At 53.8% G+C, this 24,826-nt stretch overlaps 2 protein-coding genes across 11 annotated transcripts; one reads left to right on the top strand and one right to left on the bottom strand.

The window, feature by feature from the left end:
- Positions 1 to 95: 95 nt before the first annotated feature.
- On the top strand, positions 96 to 3,292 carry PRAF2 (PRA1 domain family member 2). The gene is made up of 3 exons (XM_082376794.1): positions 96 to 615; positions 1,787 to 2,004; positions 2,438 to 3,292. The coding sequence occupies exons 1-3, from the start codon at positions 437 to 439 to the stop codon at positions 2,575 to 2,577; spliced, it is 537 nt and encodes a 178-aa protein (XP_082232920.1). The 5' UTR covers positions 96 to 436; the 3' UTR covers positions 2,578 to 3,292.
- Positions 3,293 to 3,699: 407 nt separating this feature from the next.
- On the bottom strand, positions 3,700 to 19,039 carry CCDC120 (coiled-coil domain containing 120). Of its 10 annotated transcripts, none has more exons than XM_082376771.1 (11): positions 18,221 to 19,039; positions 14,111 to 14,274; positions 10,701 to 10,850; positions 10,492 to 10,582; positions 10,216 to 10,349; positions 9,410 to 9,550; positions 8,753 to 9,056; positions 8,344 to 8,406; positions 7,869 to 8,043; positions 7,639 to 7,737; positions 3,700 to 6,299 (listed from the first exon to the last, which is right to left on the bottom strand). In XM_082376771.1, exons 4-11 carry the CDS (start codon positions 10,538 to 10,540, stop codon positions 5,363 to 5,365), a joined length of 1,902 nt encoding a protein of 633 aa, XP_082232897.1. In that variant the 5' UTR covers positions 10,541 to 10,582; positions 10,701 to 10,850; positions 14,111 to 14,274; positions 18,221 to 19,039; the 3' UTR covers positions 3,700 to 5,362. The 10 variants fall into 10 exon arrangements, with proteins under 10 accessions (XP_082232897.1, XP_082232892.1, XP_082232895.1 ...); XM_082376766.1 differs by having other exon boundaries at positions 10,751 to 10,850; XM_082376769.1 differs by having other exon boundaries at positions 10,808 to 10,850.
- Between the last annotated feature and the right edge of the window lie 5,787 nt (positions 19,040 to 24,826).

The following is a 24,826-nucleotide window of genomic DNA, read 5'->3' as shown; positions in this document are numbered from 1 at the left end:
ATGAGGCTGAAAAAGCCCTGCAGGAGTTTCCTGGAAAGGTGTGAACCTCTTGGACCCTGACAGGAAGGAAGTGGGATCCTGCTCGGGTCCTTCTGACAGTCTCTGCATGTCCTCTAATGTCTGGCCACTTTGTGCCAGAGCCGCCAGCACCGCCCAGAACCGTCCCCATGGCGCCCCCGCCTGGGGGTGGACGGGAATGCCTTGCCCCGCGGCGGAGACTTAATTTCCCAGCGGCCCCTGCTACCTTACAGTTCCGGCGTGTTGTTGGTACTTTCGGTCACGTGCGCTGCTGCCTCTGCGCAGTCCACTAGGTCGTCAGGGTAGCGGTTGCAGGGCCCAGACTCCATTTCCCGGTGTGCCCCACGGTGGCGCGGTGTAGAACGGGTGTTGTAGTCCGGCCGCTCCTCTGACTGGTCCAGCTACATCGACCGGCAGGATGTCGGAGGTGCGGCTGCCACCGTTACGCGCCCTGGACGACTTCGTTCTGGGGTCGGCGCGTCTGGCGGCCCCGGATCCACGCGACCCGCAGCGATGGTGCCACCGCGTCATCAACAACCTTCTCTACTATCAAACCAACTACCTTATCTGCTTCGGCCTCGGTCTCGCTCTGGCCGGGTGAGGGAGGGAGGGAGGGAGGGAGGCGCAGGTTGGCCGGGGGCGCCCGCTGGGCATGGAGGGTGGACCCGCGGGATTGTGAGGGGGCTGCAAGACCTTGAAGGGCGAATTCAGTAGAGTGTGAAACTGAAGGGAAAACTGGGAGACAGAAGGCCTGGAAGAGGAATCTGAAAGGGTTGGCCTTATGCAAAGGGTGGGTTTAGGGGCAGGTTGGGATGGGGGGGTCGGCTGGAGTGGGTCCTGCGGGGGTAGGGGGAAGTGTGGACCTGAAGATAAGGAGGGCCCGAAAGTGGGACACGACTGTGCCTGAGGGGTGATGGGGCCAGATTAAGATGGCCTTGGAGGACTTACGACAGGGACAGGACGTGGTCAAGTTGAAGGGTGGACTTGTGGAGGATCTGGGCTTGGAGAGGGGCCTGGTTATAATTGGAATGCTCCAGGAGCAGGTACCTGTTGGGGAACTTGAGTCTAGAGGGAGGACCCGGGGATGGAAGGCCTGAGACCAGGGAGGGATGGAGAACCTGGAAGAGGGACTTGGGCAGGACTGGAAGTTAAGAGTGGCACTGAAAGCCTGGAAGGGGTTCTAGTAATGAGGGAGGAATCTATAGGAAATGGGAACCTGGAGGGGGAATTTGAAGGGGAGGAAGTCTGGAAGGGACTCTGGGCCTGGGGAGAGGGAAACGTATGGAAACAGAAGGACTGGAAGAGGAATTTGCAAGGGATGGGCCTTTGCAAAGAGTGGGTTTTGGGGCACGTTGGGTTGGGGGGGCCGGCTGGAGTGGGTCCTGCAGGGGTAGGGTCGGAAGGAAAGAGCAGGGAAAGGCTGTGAACCCTGGGGCCTAGCGGGATGGGAGGGCCTGAAGCAGGAGATCTCAGGAAGATGGGACTGTAGGATTGACAGAAAGAAATGAGGGTCCACAGGGTCCACAGGCTCCAGGGGAGCCCAGGGCTCCTGGGAGTTGGAATCCCTGAAGGGTGGACCTGTTGGAGACAGGGCTGACGGGAGTATTTGCCGGGCTGGAGGGTCCGGAGCGGGAGCGGGGGCGGGGGGTGGGGGTGGGAACCAAAGCTCTCGGGGCACGGACTCTGGTGGACGGTGGTCTGGGAGGCACGGGGGCCAGGCGGCCCTCTCCCCGCCTGCCCGGCTAGCTTAGTTCCATTGTCCCCGCAGGTACGTGCGCCCGCTGCACACCCTCCTAAGCGCGCTGGTAGTGGCGGTGGCCCTTGGCATGCTGGTGTGGGCGGCTGAGACTCGAGCAGCCGTGCGCCGCTGCCGTCGCAGCCACCCAGCCGCCTGCCTGGCCGCAGTGCTTGCCCTCGGCCTCCTCGTTCTCTGGGCCGCGGGCGGCGCTTACACCTTCCTGCTCAGCATCGCCGGGCCCGTGCTTCGTGAGTCTCCACTACCCTGAGATGGCCGGGAAGACGGCCAGCGCTCGCAAACGGCACCAGGCCCGCCCTACCCTGGTTCCTGGGCTGAGAGGGGGCTGGGACACCCGGCGGGCAAGGCCACACCTCCTTTACAAAGCGCCTTCCCTGGCTTTGCTCCCCTCCCTGGGAACGCCCCTCTTACAACCGCCCTTCTGGGCGTCACTGCTAGTATGAAGTGCCTTCCACCGGCCACGTCCCCATTACTGGGCACCCTCCCTGGCCACGCCCCTGTTGCGAAGCGCATTACTCCGCCACACTAGCAGGGTTCAGAGGCGTCCTGGCTACTGACCACGCCATTGGTCTGCCTGTGCTCCAGTTCCCTTCGCTGGGCCCCCATTAGCTAAAGGCTGATGTCCCATCCCACTGACCCCACTCCTCTCGGTATTGCCCACAGTGATCCTGGTGCACGCGTCACTGCGCCTGCGCAACCTCAAGAACAAGATTGAGAACCAGATCGAGAGCATTGGTCTCAAGCGGACGCCAATGGGGTTGCTGCTGGAGGCGCTGGGACAAGAACAGGAGGCTGGATCCTAGGGCCCTGGGATCTGTACCCAAGACATGGAGAATGCCATCCCCACCCTGGCCCAGACCCAGAGCCCTTTCCCAGTCCTTAAAATAGGAGCCCCTGCCCAGTTCAAAAAACAGGACAACTGCAACCCTTCCCCCAGGTCCCAAACTGGGATATTCCCTCATCCCCAGCCCCCCAGTTTAGGAAACCAGAGTCTCCCCAGCCCTGAACTTGGGAACCAGAGACACCCACATCCAGCCCAAAACTGGGGCTTGGAGACCAGAGCATCCATGGCCAACCTCCAACTCTGGGCCCAGAGACACTGCCCCCCAACCCCAATCTGGGACCCACCTATCTCCCATGCTCAGCCCCAAAGCTGGGGACTGGGACCAAGGCATTCTCAGATCTTGAACCCTGGACCAAGGCTTTTCCAGACCCCACCCCAGCTTTGAACCCAGGGTCCAAGTGTTCTCAGCCCCCATCTGGGTGGAGGACTCAGGTATCCTGACCCAGTTGAACCCTTGGTCCCAGGTGACCCCAACATTCACCAGTCCCACTTGCCTCCCTCCAGCTCTGCTTAGGGATTCTGCCACTCCCCAGCCCACCCCCCACAAAGTTCCACAGTGACAAGGACCAAGGGGTGGGATGGGGTGGGGTGGGGTGGGGGTAGCCCTGACCAGGAATGGGGCATATATATCAGTGTTGCTACAACAATAAAGGCTGTTGCATTGCTCAAGCCAATTTGGGCCTCCTGGGTAAAGTCTGTGTGTTTCAATGGCCCGAAGTGACCTGCTTTTCAATTCTACTAGAGACTTTCTGACTGGGTCTCTGTCAAATATGTGGGCTGAAGGACGAGCTCTCAGTTCCTTTCTTGAACCTATTACCTCTAGGGTGGCATTAACACACAAGGGAGTTAAGGGCACGGAGTGTTTGCTGCCAGCATTTGTATTACTAAGGGCTCTTGGCTAGGAATCTGAGCACGGACAGGCAAAGAAGTTGCCCCACATCACAAAGCAAGTAAAACCAAAGCAGATGACATTATCACAGGCTGTTTCCATGGTGCTATATTTTTTTTTCTTGTAAAAATACATTATCTAGTCTTAGCTAAAGATGTGGGCCCCCAAGGCAAGGCAGACAGGGAAGCAATGCACTGTTTCAGTTTACACATTTATTATAGAAATCCCCTTCCAGTGTGGGTAGTGTCTTGGACCCAGATCCATTAGTACAAAAAGAAAAGTTTAACACTAGGTAAAGGGGGTAGGGGAACCCCCAGCTCCAGAAAGCCACAGACAGGTATCATAGAAAACACAGCTTGTGTGGATTGGTTTAAAAAGTGGTGGATGGAAGGAAAGCCAAGGAAGGTGTGACATAACCCGTGGCGAGACGTCACTTGAGGATTTCATTGTCATCTACCAGACGCCAGGTTCCACCACCGCCACATCCCAGGACACAACACACCCAATGGTTCTGCCCTTTGGTCCTCCTGCGGGGCCTCCTGATTGGGGATAGTCGGGGCAGAGGAGGCTGCCGCCAAAGGCTGGGCCATCTCACTCTGTGGGCAGAGGCAGCGGGCACAGAGAGGCAGACAGGGACTGGGGCGCCTTCAGGCACCCTGGGGGAGGGAAAATGAACGCAAGCCCCCCACCCAGACTTCAGTCCTTCCAAATGTGGGCAGAGACTTCATTCCTTCCAAATGTGGGCACCTCCCCAAGAAAAACTGCCCCAGTGGGGGGTGGCAGGGAGTTCTGTTCACACTGGAGTCTCCTGGCTGCCCCAAACTGGGCCCTGAGACCCTATATGGTCCGTTTTGTGGAGGGGGCTCCTGAATGGAACAGGCTGGGCATGGGGACAGGAATGAACCCAACCAGGACGAGATCACAGTTTCCTTTTTTATAAAACGTCTAGTGTTGAGGGAAGACAGTGAATACCTAGATCACAACTGTAAACAGAAATGGAGGAAGGGGCTTGGAGTCCCCATTACATCATCCCCTCCCCTCTCTTTTAAGCTGGCGGAGGGCCCCCAGTCCCCAGCACAGCGTGAGAGGAGACACAGGGTGTCAGACACCTTCGTGGGCCCACGGGGAGCCAGGGGCCCTGGAAGATCACGTTGGTGCCCCCCAGGACCGAGAGCAGCCACACCCCAGGGCTCAGCGAGGTCAGCTGTGTGCTCCCCAGACTGAAGTCATACCCAGGCCAACAAGGGGCATATGAGGAGGGGTCAGACCAGTGTCCCCGGGGTCTGGGGGTCAGAACCGGAGGACTGCTCCCCCTCTAGCGTCAGGTCACTTAAACGAGCGCTCAGCTCCGGGGGGTACAGGAAGTCCGCGTAGTATCTTTAGAAGGGGTAGCAGGAATCCGGAGGACAGGGTGGGAAGACAGAGGAGAGAGGAAAAGACGGACAAGACACAGAAAGAGAGAGGAAAAGAGGCTCGTTAAAGAGGTGGAGGCAGGCACAGGACAGCACCTTTAGGCTCACAAGCGTGGGGCGTGGTGAAAAGAGGAAGAGAAAGGCAAGGGGCACAGGACGTCCCTTCCTCCCAGCACCCTAGTTTCAAGGCTCATTTTCAGCTGACATGCACTGGTTGTTCAAATATTAAAATTCTTGTATTAGCTTGGTGAAGAACTGCTGCTACCAGGACCCAAGATACCCCTCCACCGAGACCCCACGGACTAATGCGAGTCAGGCAGGGCCCAATGACCCCGGGCCAAGGCTGCAGCTACTTCTCTCGTGGTCCATGTCATTAACTACCATGACTAGCCGGCTCCCTGGCCTGGACACCTTTGCCATCTGCCTCAAGAGACCCCTACCCATCAGTAAAAGCACCCCCCATACCTGCCGGAGACAGGGGGCGCCGTGAAACTCCTTGAGTGCGGGAGTGGCGCCTGGCTGGGGGCCCCATACAGCGCCTGGCCCACCTCATAGCAGCGGGCATGGAGGAAGGGCGGGTGCTGCGGGCCCATGTGGGGGAGCCCAGGCCGGCGCTGGGGCCCTGTGGCCAGTCCCGAGTTCCGGATGTACCAGTCCCGCAGCCCCTCCAGGGCAAGGTTCTTGTGGCCGCTGCGCTCACCAGCTGGGGGGATACGGGCGGGTGGGGGCATCCACAGCAGAGGGTTGGGATGCACCTCTGGGCCCTCAGCGGCCTCCAGGGGCAGGCCACAGGGCTTGGTGCGGGTGGCACGGCTGTGGGGGTCCTTGCTGCGGAGGAGGGGGCTGCTGCCGTCAGCTGCATACACAGGTGGTGGGCCTGGGAGCATGGCGAGGAGCCCATCCCGGCGGGAGAGGGGTCCTGGGACCTCAGCTGCGGGCAGCAGCTCCCCCCAGCCTGTCCCGCCGCCACCGCGGGGCAGGCCCCGGTCCAGGGAGTAGTCCAAGAGGAAGTCCCCACACACAGGCGGGAGCCGGGGGACCCCGCGGGAGGCAGGGGCGGCTGAGCTGGGCCGGGCGGCCCGGGGAGGGTCTGGGGGGCCAGCTGTGCGGGAGGAGAAGGCAGGAGTTGGTTGGGGGCGCTCATATAGCACCTCACTGCTCTTGCAGACTGGGGGACCAGCGGCAGGGGGAACCAGAGGCGCAGGCGGGGAGCCAGCTCCCCCACTAGCTGCCCGGTCCACCAGCAGGGCCTCGGAGCTATTGCTGCGGCGGGTGCGAGCTGCGAAGAGGGAGGCACGGTCGGAGACAGGGTCCGCCCGGGGGAAGCCCATCTGGGAGTCCTGGCTGCCGGACCACTGGCGAGAATGGAGGCCTTCAGGTCTGGGGGAGCAGAGGTGGGGGTGATGGGAGAAGGGTCAGAAATATCAGGGAGATGGGATGAGTGCCCTCCCTATCCTGCCTCTCTCTGAGCCTTCACTTCCACACCTCCAAAATAGGCCCAGGATTAGAAGCTGTGTGTATAAAGGTGAAAGGTAGTGGCATGTAAAGAGCAGCAGAGGTTCTGCCACGGACTGGGGAGCAGAGGGGTTAAAAACGTATGGGGGTGCCTGGGACTGTTAGCTCCGAGGGAGATGTAAGTGTGTGTAGGGCTCAAGAGGAAATGCTAGCAGGGGAGGGCGGAGGACTCTTGCTAACACATCTGACCCCTCATCCCCTGCTAAGGTGCTTCTCAGGGCTCCCCGCCTCCTCTAACATGAGGTCCTAAACCTTAGGCCAGGAATTCAAGACCCTTCCTGAATTCTCTGTCCCATCATGTGTATGAACCACCCAAAACTATCATCCCAACAGCCACTATTCATAGAATGCAAGTGTCACAAGGATGGGGACTTTGTTCTGTTCACAGCCCAGAAAAAGTAGGCACTTAGTAAGTACATACTTGTTTAAGAAGTAGTAGAGTACCGTGGTTAAAAGCACGGACTCTTGAGTCAAACTTGCCTGGATTCAAATACCAGGTCTTCAGTTTACTAGCAAGTTACTTAACCTCTCTGTGTCTCAGTTTCCTCATCTCTAAAATGGGAATAATAATAGCACCTACGTCACAGGGACGTTGTGACAATTAAATGAGTTTGATACCAAGTAAAGCACTGATTCCTAGCAGATGGTAGGTACGCAGTACATGTTAACCAGAACTCATTTATGCCTACAGTATCTTCCACAGGCAGATATTATTATCCCCATTTCACAAATGAGGAGACAAAGATTCAGAGAAGGGAAATGACTTGCCCAAAATGCATAGAAAAGTCCATTCTCAAACTTTGGTGCTTCTGCCCCAAATCCCCACCCCCTTCTCCACCAAGACAACTCCTATTCACCTTTCAAAACCCAGCCTTTCTTTTCTTTTCTTTTTTTTCTTTTGGTCAATTAAAAAAATTTATTTATAATGTGACATTACACATATACACATATGGCATATTCCAAAAGGTGTTTTACCTATATTTCTTTATCATGCAATAGGGTGCATTATGAACAAAAGTTCTGAAACTAAAATAAAATTCTTGCGTTTTCATACAACCTACATAGAAAACCAGAATAAAACTGATAGATTTAAAGGCCAGTCTTTCATGTCCCACACCCTTTGATAATGCTCTCCCCAACACCCCCAGTTAGAACTACCGGTTCCCTCCTTTGGCCTTCAATCTCACCCTCAGAGTCCACTTACTTGCAGAGCTGGGGGCCAGCGCCCCGGGTGAGGACAGGGGTGGCAGGCACACTTCGCCCCTCAAAACTGGAGGCACTCCTGGGCAGCGAGCGTGTGGGGCTAGACAGAGACAAGCAGGCCCAGGTCGGGGTCCAGGTTAGAGACCGTACCTAGCAGCAGGCCCTCCTGCCAGCCCAGGCTCAGCTCCCACTCCTGGCTCCTGGGGAAGGAGGGGAGGGGCTCACCCTCACCTGGTGGGGCTGGCCACAGAGTTCCGCCGGCTCTTCAGATCCCCATAAAGATCCGACGGGGGTGGTTTCCACGGGGTTCGCCGCTCAGGGCTGCCCCCAGATACTGCCCGCAGCTGGTCCCAGGCCTTCGGTGGTGAAGGGCGCTCAGCCAGAGGGAAGCAGCCACGGGGCTCCTCTGGGTGGAAGGGAGAAAGCGGGGGAGAATTCAATGGGAGGGTGCCTGAAGGGTTGTGGGCAAAGCAAAGGGCAGGGGCTAGGGAGGTAGGGAGGGGCAGAGGGCTAAGCAGATAGGACAGGCTGAGGAAGAGCTAAGGGATGAGGCAGGAACTGGGGCTGATGGGGCGGGGCAGGGGGATTGAAGCAAAGAAAATGGGGGCTCCACAGGAGGATGGGTCATGGCTAAAGAGGAGCTGAAGAGGGAGGGTGGGGGCTAAGCATCAAAAGATGGGTGGATTTGGGGGACAGGGGTCCTCACCATTATCATGGCTGGCCCCAGACTCTGAGAGGGAGCTGCTCTCCGAGTGCAGAACTACGTCTTCTACAGGTAAGAAGGGGAGACCCAGGCCTATCAATGCAAGGTCTGGGTGCCATCCCCTTACACCACTGGGCCGTCTCCTCCCCATCCCGTACACTTCCCAAGAATCCACCTTTACCTAAATCCAAGACCACCAGAGGCTTGGTTCCTCACTTTCCTGATGCCTATTCCCAATGGCCCCACCCTTGCCCAGGAGCCAGTTTACACAATTCGTCTTACTGGTAGGGCCCCTTAAGTTCTGCCTACCTCCCACTTTTCACTGGCTGCTCACCCACTCCACCTCTACCATGTCCCTTAGCCAATGCCCACCTTCCTGCTTTCATCGGTGGGGTGACAGGGCCTGGCTCACCTTGGCTGAGCTGGGTGAGGCGCGTGCCCAGGCAGACTCCCTGGGCAGTGATAACTGTCCCAGCGGACAGCGGCAGGGGCTGGGGCGGCGGGATCCCCGGGAGACCCAGGTGGGCCCGGACGTCCCCGAGCTGCTCCTCCAGCTCATGCAGCCTCCGCAAAGCATCTGCCTGGACCTGGCGCCGACGTCGGCGCTGCTCGGCGCTGAGCTCAGGGGCCAAGGCCAGGCGGCGGGCAGCTGCCGCAATCTGCTGCTGCACTGACACTTCGCGCTCCAGGGCCTCGAGCGCCAGCTCCTGCGGGGACTACCCAAGAGGGTGGGACAGGACCAAATGTTGGAAATGGAAATGGCCAAGCACCAGGACCAAGTGGTGGCAAAGCCCAGCTACGCTGGAGGCGGGGCCTGCCCCTCCTGGGGGTGGCCTATTCTCCCTCTGGGGGCAGGGCCTGTGTGGATTAGGGCTGGGTCTCTTCATCTTCCTGGGGGTGAGAGGCCTATCCTGACAGGGACCAGCATCCTCTCTCAGACCTGGAACCCACCTCCCTCAAGCTCCTTCCCTCCTCACCTTAGCCTCTCCTCCCCCTGCTGCAACCCGCTCTCGGCTTCCTCCGGGCTCCTGTCCCACCCCCATGTTGCTCTGCACGCCCATCTGCTCACCTTGGCAGGGCACAAGGAGTGGTGTGCTGGATTGGGGTGCGGTGGAGGGTAGGCGCGGGCTGCAGGGGGCCGCCGGCGGACCAACTGGGGCCGTTCACCAGGCTCCAGTGGGCACTCGGGGGGCAGCTGGCCAGTCAGCTCCTGGGCGGGGGCAGGGGTCAGAGACTACCAAGTGTTAGTTGGGGGGATGTGGCAAAGCAGTAACGACCCCCGAAGGTGCAGAAGTCCTACTAGGAGCCCAGCCCTGCTCAGCACCCATGCCTGTTATTTCTCTTCCTCCTCCCAATTCTCCACCAGGTGGGTATGCAGCAGAGACTCTCAGCGCCTCAGTGGCCCAAGTCCCCAGGGCAGTGGGCACGGGAGGCAGGGAGACCTGCTTTGGAATACAGAATTTCATAGTTTTTATAAAGGTGACACCATCTGTACACTGCATATTATATGACATTCCCTTCAGGGCGTGGGCTGCATGCTCTGAACTGCATTATTATTTCTGGCAAACTGTGTGGTCATTCACAGCAAGGGGGATAAATCGAAACTATAAATCACCCCGTGTCAGTTCAGGTCAGGTTTCCCTGCCAAGTTTTGGAAATAACTTGTTTTGTTCTGTTTTTGAGTTTTTTTGGATTTCAAATTGTTGATAGGGGATGGTGGCAAAATATCACCATATTTTACTGATTCTAAGACATGCAAGCTGAGCTTTGGGGAATCTACAGCTCAGACAAGTGGCTCAGCAATCACCACCGCAGTCTGCCTACCTCGTGCCTGTTCCTCCCCCCGCACCGACACCCTTAGGGTCCGGCCCTCACCGCCTCCTGGAGACACACTTTTCGTAGCTCCTGAAGTTTCAGGCTCAGGGCCTCCTGCAGGGTCCGCTGACGGTCGAGCAGCCCCCGCAGACGCTCTGACTTCACCTGGGGGGCAGCCTCTCCAAACAGGGCAGCTGGACACAGAGGGAGCAAAGATCGGGGGGCAATCAGGGCAGCCTGGGGCAGCTGTGGGGCCAGGGACCAACCCTTCCCAAGTGGGCAGGTGGTGACTCAGAGCAGGGGAGGAGGCAGCAGGAGGGGGAACCAGATACTAACCTGAGGCACTGAAGGTGGGAGAGCTGATCAGCTGACCTTTGACTTCCATCCTGGTGCCGTCAAGAGGCTGTGGCTGATGGCTGGACAAGGCCTAGCAGTGATGCACGGGAGCCACTGAGGAAGCACATCCGGTGTGCACCGCCAACCTCTCCCTCTACCCAGGTTCCCACACCCCAGCTGGGAATAAGGGGTACCCTGACCCCGCCCACCTGCTTGGCCTGCCCTCTGAGAATCTGTGTCAGTGTCAAGGCCCTGGTACCTTGGTTCCCTTCCCATTGAGTGGGAGCACAGCAAGTGGGGAGCTGGGCGGACTTACAATGCCTCCTCAGAGGCCCATGGGCCACAGTCAGGAGTCTTGCCTGGGAAGGGAGAATTAATGGTACAGATTCAACCAACTACAAGAACAGTAGGCATTTATTAAGCACCTGGGTGCCTGGAACAGTTACCTTCTATGCCACATTTAATCTTCACAACCACCCTGTGATGGCAGTTCTGTGATTATTATTACCCCCATTTTAGAGATGAGGAGAGTAAGACACAAAGAGGTGAAATAACCTGCCCTTAGCTACGGATGTAGCCAGGCCCACCCCTCCGGTCCAACACTCCCCCTTACTAGAGGTGCTGAACCCCACCAATCCCTCATAAGCTCCCAGCCCATCAGGCCGCCAGGCCTTTGCACAGGCTGCCGCTGCTGTCCAAAGTGCACTTTTCACCTCTCGCCACTCCAGCCCCTGGTTGTCTCTTACATTCTGGGGCTTCAGTGTCACTTCCAGAGGTGGGCCCCCGCATTATGTCCCCTCACAACTGCTGTCAAACAAGACTGTGCCTCCCTTGTACATTTATGAGGACAGAAAATGTATCAGTATCTCTGGCACTCAGAACACTTCTGTGCACACAGCAAGTGCTCAATGAAAGTCTGCTGGGTGAATAAAAGAATGACTGTGGTCTGTGGGTCGCTACTTGTCCCAACTCTATCCCGCGGCCCTGGTGTGGCAGGGAGAGCGTTCACTTGGCCTCAGGACCCCTCCGGCCCCTCCCCGCACGCCAGCCTGTCCTGCACCCGGCACAGGGAAGTCAGCCTGCTGGGACTGGGAGTGGCAGAGCCCACAGCTGCAGATAACAAGCTGACTGCCTCCTGCCTCCTTCTCTGCCCCCAGACACCCTGGCTGACCATGGAGCCGGCCCTGGCTGGCTGCCAGCCCTGCCCTCATCCCTTCCTCTGGAGTTTGCTCCCTCCGTCCCACAGCCTGCTCAGTCCCCAGCTGGGCAGCCAGGTGACATCACCTCCCACCACCTGGCCTGACCTCGGTGGCAGGCGATTGGGAGGACCTCATGAGGCCACAGAGGTCCCATCCCCACCTACCTCGCACTTTGTCATGACATGGTGGCCAGGTGTGAAGACCCAGGCAGCCACGGAGGGGTGGGTTCAAGCCCCTTCCCCATCTATGCATTGGGGGTGTGGCCAAGCTGCTAATAGGGTGCCACCAGCTTCTCGGCAGTCCTCCCACCCACCCCATGGGGGCTGTGCCCCTCCCACAAAGCAGGGGTTCCTTGTCCTCAACATCAGGGGCGGGGTCAGTCCCTAAAGCCGTTTTGCACATCCAGGCAGCAGCATGTGCTCTGCAGAGGTGCTCACATGCCCTCACCACCCCCCTCCAAGGTCTGACATTACCCGGCAAGGCAGGCTTTCCTTGAGGTCCCAGCTTAGCCTCCTCTGCCCCTCGGCTCCTGGGGTTCCTTCTTCCCCAGCCCCCATTTGGGTTTGAGGAACTCTAAACCTTCCTCCACCTCAACAGGAACCTCAACTCCTCCCCAGTGGGCCCGTTCACCAGGATTGGTCCCACATCCCACACTGGGATGCCTCGAGCCTTCCTTCCCTGGGAGCTCGTGGCATCCTGGAAGTCCACCTGGGGTATAGGCAGGAACCCCGACTCCACCCTGTCAGCCTGACCTCGGGGACATAGCTAGGGCCTGAGTCATGGGGTCATCGGGCAGGGTCCACGCTCCACACCCCCAACACGCTCACACCCGCTCCCAAGCCTCTGCCTCTGCTCACCTACCCTCCGCATATTGGCCTGGGGTCCTGGGACTGCCTGGTTCCCACCCAAAGATGGTGAGAAGGGGGAATCCCAGCAGTCCCCTCCCCAACACACCCACACACCAGCCCTTGGGTCTCCCCACTGGTGACCCCGTGGCCCCGTCCCGTCCCAGGATGGGCTGCAGCAAGAGAGCTGCAGAGGGCACCCCCCACACCCAGAGGCGGGCCCAGCAGGTTTTTCAGGTCTGCCCTTCTGACACCACAGCCGAGAAAGAAATTCCTGGCTGTAATGACTGTTTACAACCAAGACACCTCACCTGGGTGGCACCCCAACACCTCAGTGGGACCCCCATTTCCACATCCCGCCACCTTCGGAGCAAATACAAACTCCCAATGCCTGGGCCTGTTCCCCACACCGCCCCAGAGGTCCTCTCCCCCCGCCCACACTCTAGGGGAACAGTGTGGAGGACCAGGCAGGTGCCGGCAAGTAGTTTCTCAACAGCCCAGTCTGGGCTTTCTAGGGGGCTGGGCCCCAGGTTGAAGGAGGGCAGAGGCTACCCCTGCAGGAGAGGAAGGGGGAGAGGAAGGAGCGGGGAGCAGAGAAGGGGGACGCTGGCTTCTCTTCTCCCCCATCCCTTCCCCTCGTCCACTTCCGGCAAGGAATCGGCTTCATGCCAGGAAAGAAAATTGGACATTTTAGGCTTCGCCCCTCTAGCCAGGCCGTCCTACCTCGCTGTGCCTCTCACAGAGACCTAGCTGCCTCCCACAGGGAACTTCAGCACACCCTGTGCCCTTCTCCCCCGACCCCTCGCCCCTGGGCCCATTGTTCCCAGGTGCTCACCAATGCCAGAGCAGAGAGGTGCTGTGGGGTGGCCTCAGGTACCTCAAAAAAAATAGTTGTCTCAACCAGGCCCTGCTCCGGCTGGTAGTGGCAATAAGCGGGTGAGCGCAGTGGCGGATGCCTAGGCCGCCTCCCACTAGGCAATGGCCCAGCCTACCTGGCCAGGGACTGGGCCGGCCCATACCTTTTAACCCTTGCCTGCCTGACACCAGGGCTCCGGCCACCCTTAGGAGCTGTCTTGGAGCCAAGTCCCCTCAGGGTGTCCAGCACGGCCAAGAAGAGAGCCCGGACCTCCCCCCTCACCCCATACACCTAACAGAGGATTGAGGAAGAAGGGCTAAGGGTCGTGGGAGCGGCGACTGCCTCTGGTGCTGCCCAAGTACCCAGATCAGACCCTGCCCACCCTAGGGTACTACCTGGGAGCCAAGGGATGGAGGTCTGGGGAGTTGTAAGCACAGGAGAGGACTTGGGGTATCTCGGGTGTGCGTCTCTTGGCAGCACTCCACGTTCCTGACACCCCTACCCTTTCCTCCCAGGGCAAGGCAGGGGTGGGAGAAGGTCTTAGGGCAATTCCCACCCTCACTGGGGTAATAGTTTCCCAAGTTGGGACAGACAAGGTCCACTTTTCTAAGGAGAGACCATGTCTCAAGACCCTACCACCTTCTGCAGCTTCAGAAGAAATCATCCCAGCAAACGGAAGAAACACACTGGTGGTTTAACCCCTCCTGACCCCTACAAACCTGGGAGGATGGCACAGACCCAGCTCCTCATAGCCAGCTTGGAGAGATGAAAGCTGGGGCTCGCAGAGGTGAAGAGGCCCGATTCTGATCACAGAGGCATGAGAGCAGGTAGAATCAGAACTCAGGGGGCTGGGTCCTGGGTTGCAAGTTGACAGAGGCAACTCCTGCAAGGGAGGAGGAGTGGGAAACGGGGCTCATGCTTCTTCACATCCAGGCTGGGTCTCCCCAGTTCCTCCCCCCACCTCCTGGGGCATTTCTGGCCAGAAGTCAAGGAAATGGAGGGCTCTGAGTCTCTGTGATGTACTGTTTCCCCACCACCACCACCTGGGCTTTGGGCCTGCCCCGGCACACACCACACATCTTGAGCTCCATTTGGGACCATCTGCTCTGTGACCTCAGGGCCCAAGCCCAAACCAGGCCCCGACAGCAGCCCACGCCAAGATGTGAAAGAGGAGAGTGAGGAAAGCTCCCTCTCCACTTGGCAGGTGGGCCAAGCCTGGAGAGGAACTTGCTCTGTATCAGCAACGCCCAGTGTACCCCAGTGTACGTGTTACTGAGGCTTCCCGCCACCCTGCCCACCTTTCTTGCTGGGTGTGAGATTTCCGGCACGGGACACAAAGGCCCCTTTCATCACCCCCCTTCTCCCTCCCTTCACTGCCTGGGGCTGATGGAGGCAGCAGCCACAAGGTGGGCAGCTGGGTGTTGGTGGGGAGTGTCCTCTCAGCCATGGCCTCTCCCACCTCTTGTGGGACACCAAGGAGGCTGGGAAGGGGGATGTTTATAAAATCAGAGCTGAATTCCCTGGTGGTCCAGTGGTTAGAACTCCGCACTTCCACTGCAGGGGGCATGGGTTCGATCCCTGGTCGGGGGACTAATATTCCGCAAGCTGTGTGGCACGGCCAAAAAAACCCATCAGAGCCGAGAGGGACAAGTGTACCTGGCCAGCAATGCAGATTGAGTCTCAAGGCTTAGATTTCTGCATTTGGAAAACGGGTAAACAGTGCTAACAGAGCCAATGGAGACCAAAGTAACTCTGGAAGACATTTCAAAGTGCAAGAAAACTCATACCACATCATTAACAACTGTTAATAACTACAATAATAAACTCAGGCAGAGGTGGGCTGGGGCGAGAGTAAGGAGGGAAGAGCAGGTAACTGGGTCTCTTGGGCCAGGCAAGGCGGAGTCACCCACACATATCATTGCCCTGGTCCACAGCTTTTAACAGTCTGGAAGACAACCACCTCTAAGCCCCACCCCAGCGGTGACCTGAGCCTCCTGTGGCCTCCCATAGGGCTAGCAAGTGGTGGGTCTGAGATTCAACCCAGCTCTGCCACTTCCTGGCTGTGTGACTGCTTGGACAAGTCACTCAACTTCTCTGTGCCTCAATGTCTTCATCTGTAAAATGGGGATGCTGACAGCAGTATAAAACTCACAGGGGGGCTGGGAGCATGACAGGAGCTAAGACATTCAAAGCTTGCTTAGGACAGTGCCTGGCCCATGGTAAGTGCTCAATATGTATATGTAATATGTCATACATAATTACAAGTATTCCTCCCAGTCCGAACTCAGGAATCAAATACACACACACACACACACACACACACACACACACACACACTTTCAGACACAGCTGGTATCCCTCAGCCTCGAAACCCTCCCTACTTGCAGCCCAGATATAGAACCCTCCTTACTTGCCAAACCAGACATATTTGAAACAGAGCTGTTTTCCCTCATTATCCAACCTCTCCCTCCTCAACATCAAAAATGCAGGAACCCCCCCCCAAAAAAATGCAGGAACCAAATATATTCAGAAAAATTGTCTGAACTCTCACTATCCAAATACAGGAACTGAATGGATTTGGATACATTTTTGAGATAGGACTGGTATCCCTCACTCTCTGAGCTTTCCTTACTCACCAGGCAAAACAGAGGAACCAAATACATTTATATAATGCTGTACCCTTACTATCCCAACTCTTGCCACTGTAGTACAGGAAAATGAATAGATTTGAATACATTTCTGAGTTAGAGCCATTATCCCTTGTTATCTGAATTCTCCCTACTCACTCTGCAAAATGCAAAAACAGAATAACTTCAGATAACTTAATATCTTTCACTGTCTGAACTATCCAAACTCTCCCTCTCGGAACTTGGGTACCAAATATACTGGGACAGTGAGGGATGTGTGTGTTGTTATTAATAGGTTTGGATACCTGTTTTGGATAAATGAAACAGGTCTGATATTTCATTATTCAAACTCTCACTATTCTCTATGAGAAATACGGTAATAAAACATAGTTGAATGACATGTTACTTCCTCACTATTCAAATTCTCTCTGTCTGTCCTCAAAATCAAGGCGATTCAGACAGTAAGAGAACTTCTTTTGTTGTTGTTGTTGTTATTGTCACTACTGGATGAGCCTGATTCTAACAGAGATCCCCCAATACACACAGACCTGCCCACAGAGGTAGGATGGACTCAGCATCAAGATTTGTACTGCTTACTGCTGACAGGAGGAGGATAAACTCCTGCCCCCATCCTACCCCTACCAAGCCCTGAAGCCTCTGGCCTAGGATGGACTTTTTTCCAGGCCAGGAAAGCAGGGATCACTGCACCTGGGATCAAGACCAGGAGATGGGGGTAACATGACCTAGAAGACTCACACATACCCCTGAGTCCCCCACCCCTACATGGGGCAGCCCCCAACCTAGCAAGGCTGGAAACATGACCCAGACCTCACAGACTCCCAGAGAGTCACTGAATAATTTAGGGTGTTCTTTCACACTTGGAGAGGGTAGCGGGCACAGGAACAGTTCCATGCCCTCCTGGGGCAGGGAGAGAAATGCAAGCTCTGTGTGAGATCACTGGGTGGGGGAAATCACATGTGAAAACTCCCTCAGCCTCACGGGGCCCACAAGGCTGCTTGCTCTTGCTCATGCTAAGAGAAGCATTTGGGATGAATTTCAGAGATAATAGGTACAGTGGAACCTCCAAGTTCATGGTCAGGGTATAATGGAACCCCTGTCCTTCTGGGCTCAGAGGAGATGGAAAGTGGGTGTTACGAAGGAGGGAGATCTGAACAGCGTGGAGGGGCATGGTAAGGGGCAAAACAGGGGGCCTGGGGTTGGGACAGAATGAAGACACAGGACAGGAAGGGGTATAAGGGACAAAACAGAATCAGAGTTGTAGGATGGACGTCAAAAGATAAGACAGAGAAGAATCCAGGACACTGGCCAGGGGATAGGATGGACAAAGGCCAGAGAAAAAGTAGGGGACAGTAGGGGACAAAAGAGGAGGGCAGGGATCAGGGTCAGTATAAAATGGTAGTCAGAAGACATGATGGGGGCAGGCCAAGACAGCGGTTCAAGGAAGAGGATAGGGAAAAGAGCAGGTTCAGGGTGGAGGTAAGGAACAGGAAAAGACCAGGACAGAATGAGGATAGGAACGAGGACAGTGATGGGCCAAGAGAAGACAAGGGAAAACAGCATAGGTTTGGGGGCAGGGACATGGCAGGAGGCAAGAGGGACAGTCTAAAGGTGGTGGGCCAGGATGGAGTTCAGGAGACAGGAGGGGGACCCGGGGGATAGTACTGGGTGGGGAGAAAGTACGTAAGTCAGAGGTCAGGAATCGGGACAGACCTGGATCAGACTGGGGTTAGGGGTACAGGACATGACTGGAAGGGGTTCAGGGACTGGACAAGAGAATAGGCAGGTCAAGCATCAGGACGGAAAACCGGGGAGATCAAGACAAGGCAAGATGAGCTTCAGAGATGGAACAGGGTCAGGCAAGGATCTGGGGTCAGGTCAAGGATCCTGAGAACATAACTGGATGGGGTTTGGGGTCAGGACTGGATTTAGAGGTACAAAACAGGGGTTGAGGATCACACCAGGCCAAAATATGGTTAGGTCAGGGGTCAGACCAGAGCTCCTGGGGCCAAGACTGGCCGGGTTTCGAGGTTAAAAAAAGATGTAGCCAGGTAAGGCAGGGGTCGAGGGGGAGACCACGGAGTCAGAGGTCGGGGGTGCGCGAGCAGGTACATCGCCGGTCGGCGTTTCCGGGCCTTCACCCCGCCGTCTCCTCCCTTCCAACCCCAAGCGGGCGTTACTCACCGAGGGTCCTCGCCCCGCGGCGTAGGCGGGGTCGGTGCAGGCCTGAAAGAGTGGTGGGAGCGCCCCTCCCTCGCTGCCCCCAGCTCGTTCCCGGGCTCGTGCCTACTCCCCTTCCGCGCCCTGCCCGTGGGCCGCGTTCGGCCGTGCGACTGTTAACCCTGGGGGCCAGATGGGGGGCGCGGGGAGGGTGGGAGGGTAGCAGCCGCTCGACCGAGGGCAGTGGACCCCGGCCCCCCACCTTCAACTCAGGTCTGTCCGCTCCCAGCGGCACCGCCACCTCCGCCGCTGAGCGCGAGCCTGGAGGGGCGGGGTACGGGGGGGTAGAGACAGGGGGCGGGGCGCGAGACCACAGCAGCGGCGGAGGCCAAGTGCGCAGGCGCCAGTTCGGGTCTTCGTTTTTTTTGTTGTTGTTTTTTTTTTTCTTTTTCTTTTTTTTTTCTTTCCCTGCCCTGGGAGCGCCAGGACCGAACCAGTTCGGAGCGCTTGCGCACACGCTTTCTCGAGGGCAGTGGAGCTGTCCCCTACCGAGGCCACGCCCCCTCAGTGATCAGACTAGCGCCCCTCACCCCAATTCACCGCGCAATGAACACCCAAGAACTACCCACAGACTGCCTTCTGTCAGCCACCACCACACTTCTAAATTCCCCCAACTACCCTCCGGTGCCCCAAATGCACTCCAAACCACACTCCATCATCTCCCAAATTGTATCCCCAAACTATTGTCCATTGATCCCAAAGCAGTACCCCCAATCTGCCTTCCTTGGACACCCAAGCTGTACAAATAAGCTACCCTCCAATACCCCCAAGTTGTTCCCCCAAACCATCTACAATCAGCCCTGAAACTGTTAACCTCCGAAGAGCACTTCCAAATCACCCTCCATCTACCCCCAATATGCACCCAAAACACCCTCCATGACCCTAAACCACTCTCCATGTACCGTCCTAACCACACTCTATTGATCCCCAAATGGCACTAAAGAGCCCTCAACACCACCCCAAACATTCTCAACTACCTTTGGAGTGTCCCCCACCTGCACGCCAGATCAATTCCAACAGTCACCTGCTCTAACTCCAACCCATGTTCCATGAACTCCCACCACCACCAACACCACCAAACCTTCCACTGACCAACCCCACTCCTGGCAAAACTCCCATGTACTCCCAACTACTCAAGGTGGATCCCCCAACCACACTTCAAACTACCCTCCAACACCCTCTCCACCTCCAAACCACATTCCACTGATCCAAACTCCGACCCCGAAGTTGAGGGACTCTACAACAGTCCTCAACAAACCTCCATAACCACTAACTTTCTGTAGTTACCCAACTGAACCTCCAAATCATACTCCCGTGACCCCAAATGTGTCCCTCAAGCCCTCCAGTGACTCTTATCCACACCCTAAATCATTCTTCAGTGACTCTAATATATTACAAAGCATCCTCCAACGATCTTTTCTTTTTTTTTTTTTGCAGTTATTACATTTTTCTTTATTGTGGTAAAATATCCATAACATAAAATTTACCATTTTAACCAGTCTTAAGTGTACAGTTCAGTGGCATTAAGTACATTCACATTGTTGTGACAATGATCTTTTCTTAAAATAACTTAATTGAGGTATAATTTGCATATCATAAATGTCACTCATTTTAAGCATGCAATTCAATTCAATTATTTTAGTAAAGTTACCAAAGTGTGCAACAATCACCACAATCCAGTTTTAGAGCATTTTCATTATCCCTGTAAGATCCCTCATGCCCAAATACCTTTTTCAATTAATTAATTAATTAATTAATTTGGTTGCATCAGGTCTTAGTTGCGGCACCAAATACATTTAATCTCTGTTCCCATTCCCACTCCCAGGCAACTGCTAATCTACTTTCTGTCTCTATAGACTTGCCTTTTAAATCCAATATGTGGATTTTTGGTATTTGGCTTCCTTCACTTAGCATAATGTTTTTGAGGTTCAGTCATGTTGTAGCATGTATCAGCAGTTTATTCCTTCTATTGCTGAGAATAGTATTCCGTCCAATGATCTTTCACTGCCCCCCAAATCACCCACTAATAGCTCCTCAACTATAACACATAAAATCCCTCTGACATCCAGACCTCAAAACAGGCCGCTAAACTGCATCCCAGACTGTACCCGCCAGCCTTCAACTATATCCCCAAACCACACTGTTGACCCTCAAACTTCCTCACTAAACTACCCAACCAGGTCCTCACCTTCACCCCCAAACCTTCCAACTGACCCTACTTTACCCTCAAGCTGCCCTCTAACTCTCAAGAATATCCCCAAAGTGCCCTTTCAATGATACCCAACTCTAATCCCAAACTACTCTCCAACAATTACAAACGTCGCCCCCCCAAATTTCCCTTCCGAGAGCCCCCAACTCTGCCTCTAAATACCCCTTAACTACCTTCCCTTGGTCCCACAGCTACAGCCCCAAACTATACCTCCAAACCACTCTTCAATGACAGCTATAGCTGTCTTAAATTACAGTCGGCCTCCATATCCACTGGTCCCACATCCAGGGATAGGGAGGGCTAACTGTACTATGCCATTTTATATAAGGAACTTGCACATCCTTGGATTTTGGTGTTCACACATGGGGGTGTCCTGGAACCAATCTCCCTATGGATTCCAAGGGACATGCAACTACATCCACAAAACATCTTCCAATTTTCTCCAACCGTACCACCCAAACCACCCTTCAAGAACCACACCTCCAAACCACCCTCTGGTGACTCCCCCAACCCCACCTCAGTCTTCCCTTTGATGGCTCCAACTGTACCCAAACACTTTCAAATGCCCCAGTTATACCCTCAAACTGCCCTCAATCACCTCCAAGCATACCCCTAAGCCCCTCCAACAACCCCAAATCTACCCCTAAGCCATCTGTATTAGCTTCCTGTGGCTGCTGTGATGAATTACCACAAATTTGGTGGTTTAAAACATAAGAAATATTTAAAAACAACATAAGAAATTTATTCTCTCAGTTCTGGGGGCCAAAAGACCAAAATCAAGGTGTCAGCCGGGTCATGCTCCCTTCAGAGGCTCTAGGGGAGAATCTGCTTGTTGCCTCTCCCTCTTTTGGTGGCTATCAGCATTCTTTGGCTTGTGGCCACATCACTACAATCTCTGCTTGATTGTCACATTGCCTTCTTTTCTGTCAAATCTGCCTCTGCCTCCCTCTTACGAGGACACTATGGTTACGATTAGAGTTGCCTGGATAATCCAAGATAATCTCCCCATCTCAAAATTCTTACCTTAATCACATCTACAAACTGCAAAGTCCCTTTTCTTTTTCTTTTCTTCTCTTTCTTCCATCTAAGTTACATTCAAAGGTTCCAGGAATCAGGATGTGCATATCTTTGGTGGTGGCATCATTCAGCCTACAACAGTACACCATTTGGCCTCCAAAGATGCACATCCACTCTATGTGAAAAACACATGTACCTTATCCCAATACTCCCAAAATTTCAACCCATTACAGCATCAACTCAAGTTCAAAATCTGACTTTAATATCATCAGCTCAGAAGTTTCAAATCTCATCATTTAAATAATCTAAATCAGGTATGAGTGAGCCTCTGGGTATGATCCACCCTGAGGCAAAATTCTTCTCCATCTCTGGACTTGTGGAACTAGAAAACACAGTGTTCCCAAAACACAGTGGTGGGACAGGCATAGGCTGAGAGTTATAGACATTCCTATTCCAAAAGGGAGAAAACGGAAGGAAAAAAAGGTGTCACTGGTCCCAGGAAATGGTGAAATCCAGCAGTGCAAGTTTCATTCAGTTTCAAGGCCTGGGAATAATAAATCCTCTGTGGCTTGATGCTCTACCTCTGGCTCAAGGCTGTGTCCTCAGAGTCATTCTTTCTTTCCCTTGAAAGGTAGCACATGTTTCCTGCTGAGTAGTTTTAGCCTGTATCCTTCCAGTAAAATTTTGGGAGTCCAAAATCCTTCCTTCATTTCATCCTGTCTCTGTTTTTTTTTTTTTTTTTCCAAGCCAATCAGGCAATGTTTCCATCAGTATAACATTCTGAAAAATCTTTTGGATCTCCCATGGAAGGCACAAGGATTCACATCATTAGACAAGAGGGTCCTCCTCAAATTTTTCATGGATAATCCCATCTCTATTCCTGACTTCTACTGAGATGGTTGAGAGGATCCATGAGTCACACACAAAATCTCTTTAGTACTAGCAAAAGGCTGTCCAGCCACACCCTTGGCTTTCTCTCCAGAGCATACTTTCCTGACAATGAATCTCCTAAATTTTATGTCTTTTGCAATCTGGACAGCCTGAGAATTTTCCAAATCATCAAATCTCGGATCCATTTTGCTTAACAGTTCTTCCCTCAATTTATCTCTTTCCTTTCACATTTTACTATAAGCAGCAAGAAGAAACCAGGCAGTACCTCAAGATTTTCATTGGAAATCTCCTCAGTTAAATATTCAAGTCCATCACTTACAAGCTCTGCTTTCCACACAACTGTAGGACACAATTCAGCTAAGTTTTCTGCCTTATATAATAAGGATTTTCTTTTCTCCAGTTTCCAATAACATGTTCCTCATTTCCTTGAGCCCTGTTAACAGCAGCACCTGTAACATTAATATTTCTACCAATATTCTGTTTATGATGATATACGTATTCTCTGAGACAATGTATGCTTTCTCTACTGTGCTCCTCACTTCCTTCTGAGCCTTCACCAGCAGTGCTTTTAACATTCATATTTCTACTAGCAGTCTATTCAAGGCAATCTAGGCTTTTTCTATCATGTGCCTCAAAATTCTTCCAGTCTCTACCCACTATCCAATTCCAAAGCCACTTCAATTTTTTTAGGTATTTGTTGCAACACGTTATGGAATTAATTGTGTTCAACCCCCCCCCCCCAATTCATTTGTTGAAGCCCTAACCCCCCAATATGATTGTATTTGGAAATAGGGCTTTTAAGCCGATGATTAAGGTTAAATGGGGTCATAAGGGTGGGGCCCTTATCCAATAGGAATGGTGTCATTATGAGAAGAGGAAGAGACACCAGGAGTGCACATGCACAAAGGAAAGACCACGTGAGGACACAGCAAATATCAGTCATCTGCAAGTCAGGAAGGCTGCTCTCATCAGAAATCAACCCAGATGGCACCTTGATCTTGGACTTCTAGCCTCCAGAGCTGTGAGAAAATAAATTTCTGTTGTTTAATACCACAGTCTGTGGTATTCTGTTATGACAGCCCAAGCAGACTAAGACACAGCAGCATCCCATATCCAGGTACCAAAATCTATATTAGTTTCCTGTGGCTGCTGTAACTAATTACCACAAATTTGGTGGATTAAAAATATAAGAAATCTATGGGACTTCCCTGGCGGTCCAGTGGTTAAGACTCTACACTTTCAATGCAGGGGGAGTGCATTCGATCCCTGGCTGGGGAACTAAGATCCCACATGCTGCGTGGCACGGCCAAAAATTTAAAAAAAAAATAAGAAATCTACTCTTTCATGGTTCTGGGGGCCAGAAGTCCAAAATCAATTCCACTGGGCAAAATCAAGGGGTCAGCAGGGCCATACTCTCCCTGGAGGCTCTAGGGGAGAATCTGTTTGTTGCCTCTTCCAGCTTCTGGTGGCTGCTGGCATTCCTTGGCTTGTGGCCATATCACTACAATCTCTGCTTCTGTGGTCACAATGCCTTCTCCTTTATGGTTTGTCAAATCTGTCTCTCTTCTTTCTTCTTATAAGGGGTTACAATTAGGGGTTACAATTAGGTTCCATTCAGATAATCCAGGATAATCTCTCTATCTGAAAATCCTTAATTTAATCACATCTGCAAAACTTTTTTTTTTTTTTACATATAAGGTAACATTTACAGGTTCCAGGGATTAGGACATGGATATCTTTTGGGGGGCCATTAGGCTACCACACTATCCTATGACAGTTAACAGTTCTATTAACAACTCCTTAAACTACAAAAGACCACACACTAACCTTCCATAGTCCCTCCAACTGCATCTCAAACCATCTTCCAACCCCCCAGGAGTATTCCCAATTTACCCTCCAATAGCTGCCACCTGCGCTCTTAAACTGTCCTCTAGCAGCCCCATTCCTCATGAAGACGTGGTCCTTTAGTTGTGTGCCAACTGTCCTGTAATAGACCCCAACCTCACCCCAAACCACCCTCAATCACCCCTCACATCTCTCTATAAACATCCCTAATTTCACCATCCAACTGCCCTCTCTTCTCCCTACATATCTCCCATTCACCCCACCCCTTAGTTGTGTTGCAGTGAAACCCCAGCTTCCAGAGAGAGAGAAAGACAGAGACAGAGAGCACGCAGCAATGAAGACCCAATGCAGCCAAAAATAAATAAATAAAATAAATAAATAAATGGGAAAAAAGATGGCAGGCTCATTCAAACTAAGAAAAATACAAAAAAAATTTTTTTAAAAAAAGTGTGCTTGGGTTCCAATCCCAGGTTTTATAAACTGGTGTGACCTAGGGCAAGTGACTTAACTTTGCTGTACCTTGGTTTCCTAATCTGTAGGTTGGGAAAATAAATGGAACCCTCCTCAGAGGTCTGTTGTGAGGATTAAAATGAATGAATACAGATAAA

The sequence above is a fragment of the Balaenoptera borealis genome (assembly GCF_965194805.1).
Source record: "Balaenoptera borealis genome assembly, chromosome: X".
Lineage (NCBI taxonomy): Eukaryota > Metazoa > Chordata > Mammalia > Artiodactyla > Balaenopteridae > Balaenoptera > Balaenoptera borealis.
Note: the sequence above shows the minus strand (reverse complement) of the source record. Positions and strands in the feature narration are given on the sequence as shown.

Bases quoted from the DNA above. Each gene is read 5' to 3' on its own strand.
- PRAF2 (XM_082376794.1), top strand. From the start codon at position 437: ATGTCGGAGGTGCGGCTGCCACCGTTACGCGCCCTGGACGACTTCGTT. The intron at 616-1,786 runs GTGAGGGAGGGA...TTGTCCCCGCAG, and splicing joins CTCGGTCTCGCTCTGGCCGG to GTACGTGCGCCCGCTGCACA. The intron at 2,005-2,437 runs GTGAGTCTCCAC...TATTGCCCACAG, and splicing joins CATCGCCGGGCCCGTGCTTC to TGATCCTGGTGCACGCGTCA.
- CCDC120 (XM_082376767.1), bottom strand. From the start codon at position 10,540: ATGGAAGTCAAAGGTCAGCTGATCAGCTCTCCCACCTTCAGTGCCTCA. The intron at 10,350-10,491 runs GTTAGTATCTGG...CTCTGTGTCCAG, and splicing joins TCCCACCTTCAGTGCCTCAG to CTGCCCTGTTTGGAGAGGCT. The intron at 7,738-7,868 runs GTGAGGGTGAGC...GTCTCTGTCTAG, and splicing joins TCTGTGGCCAGCCCCACCAG to CCCCACACGCTCGCTGCCCA.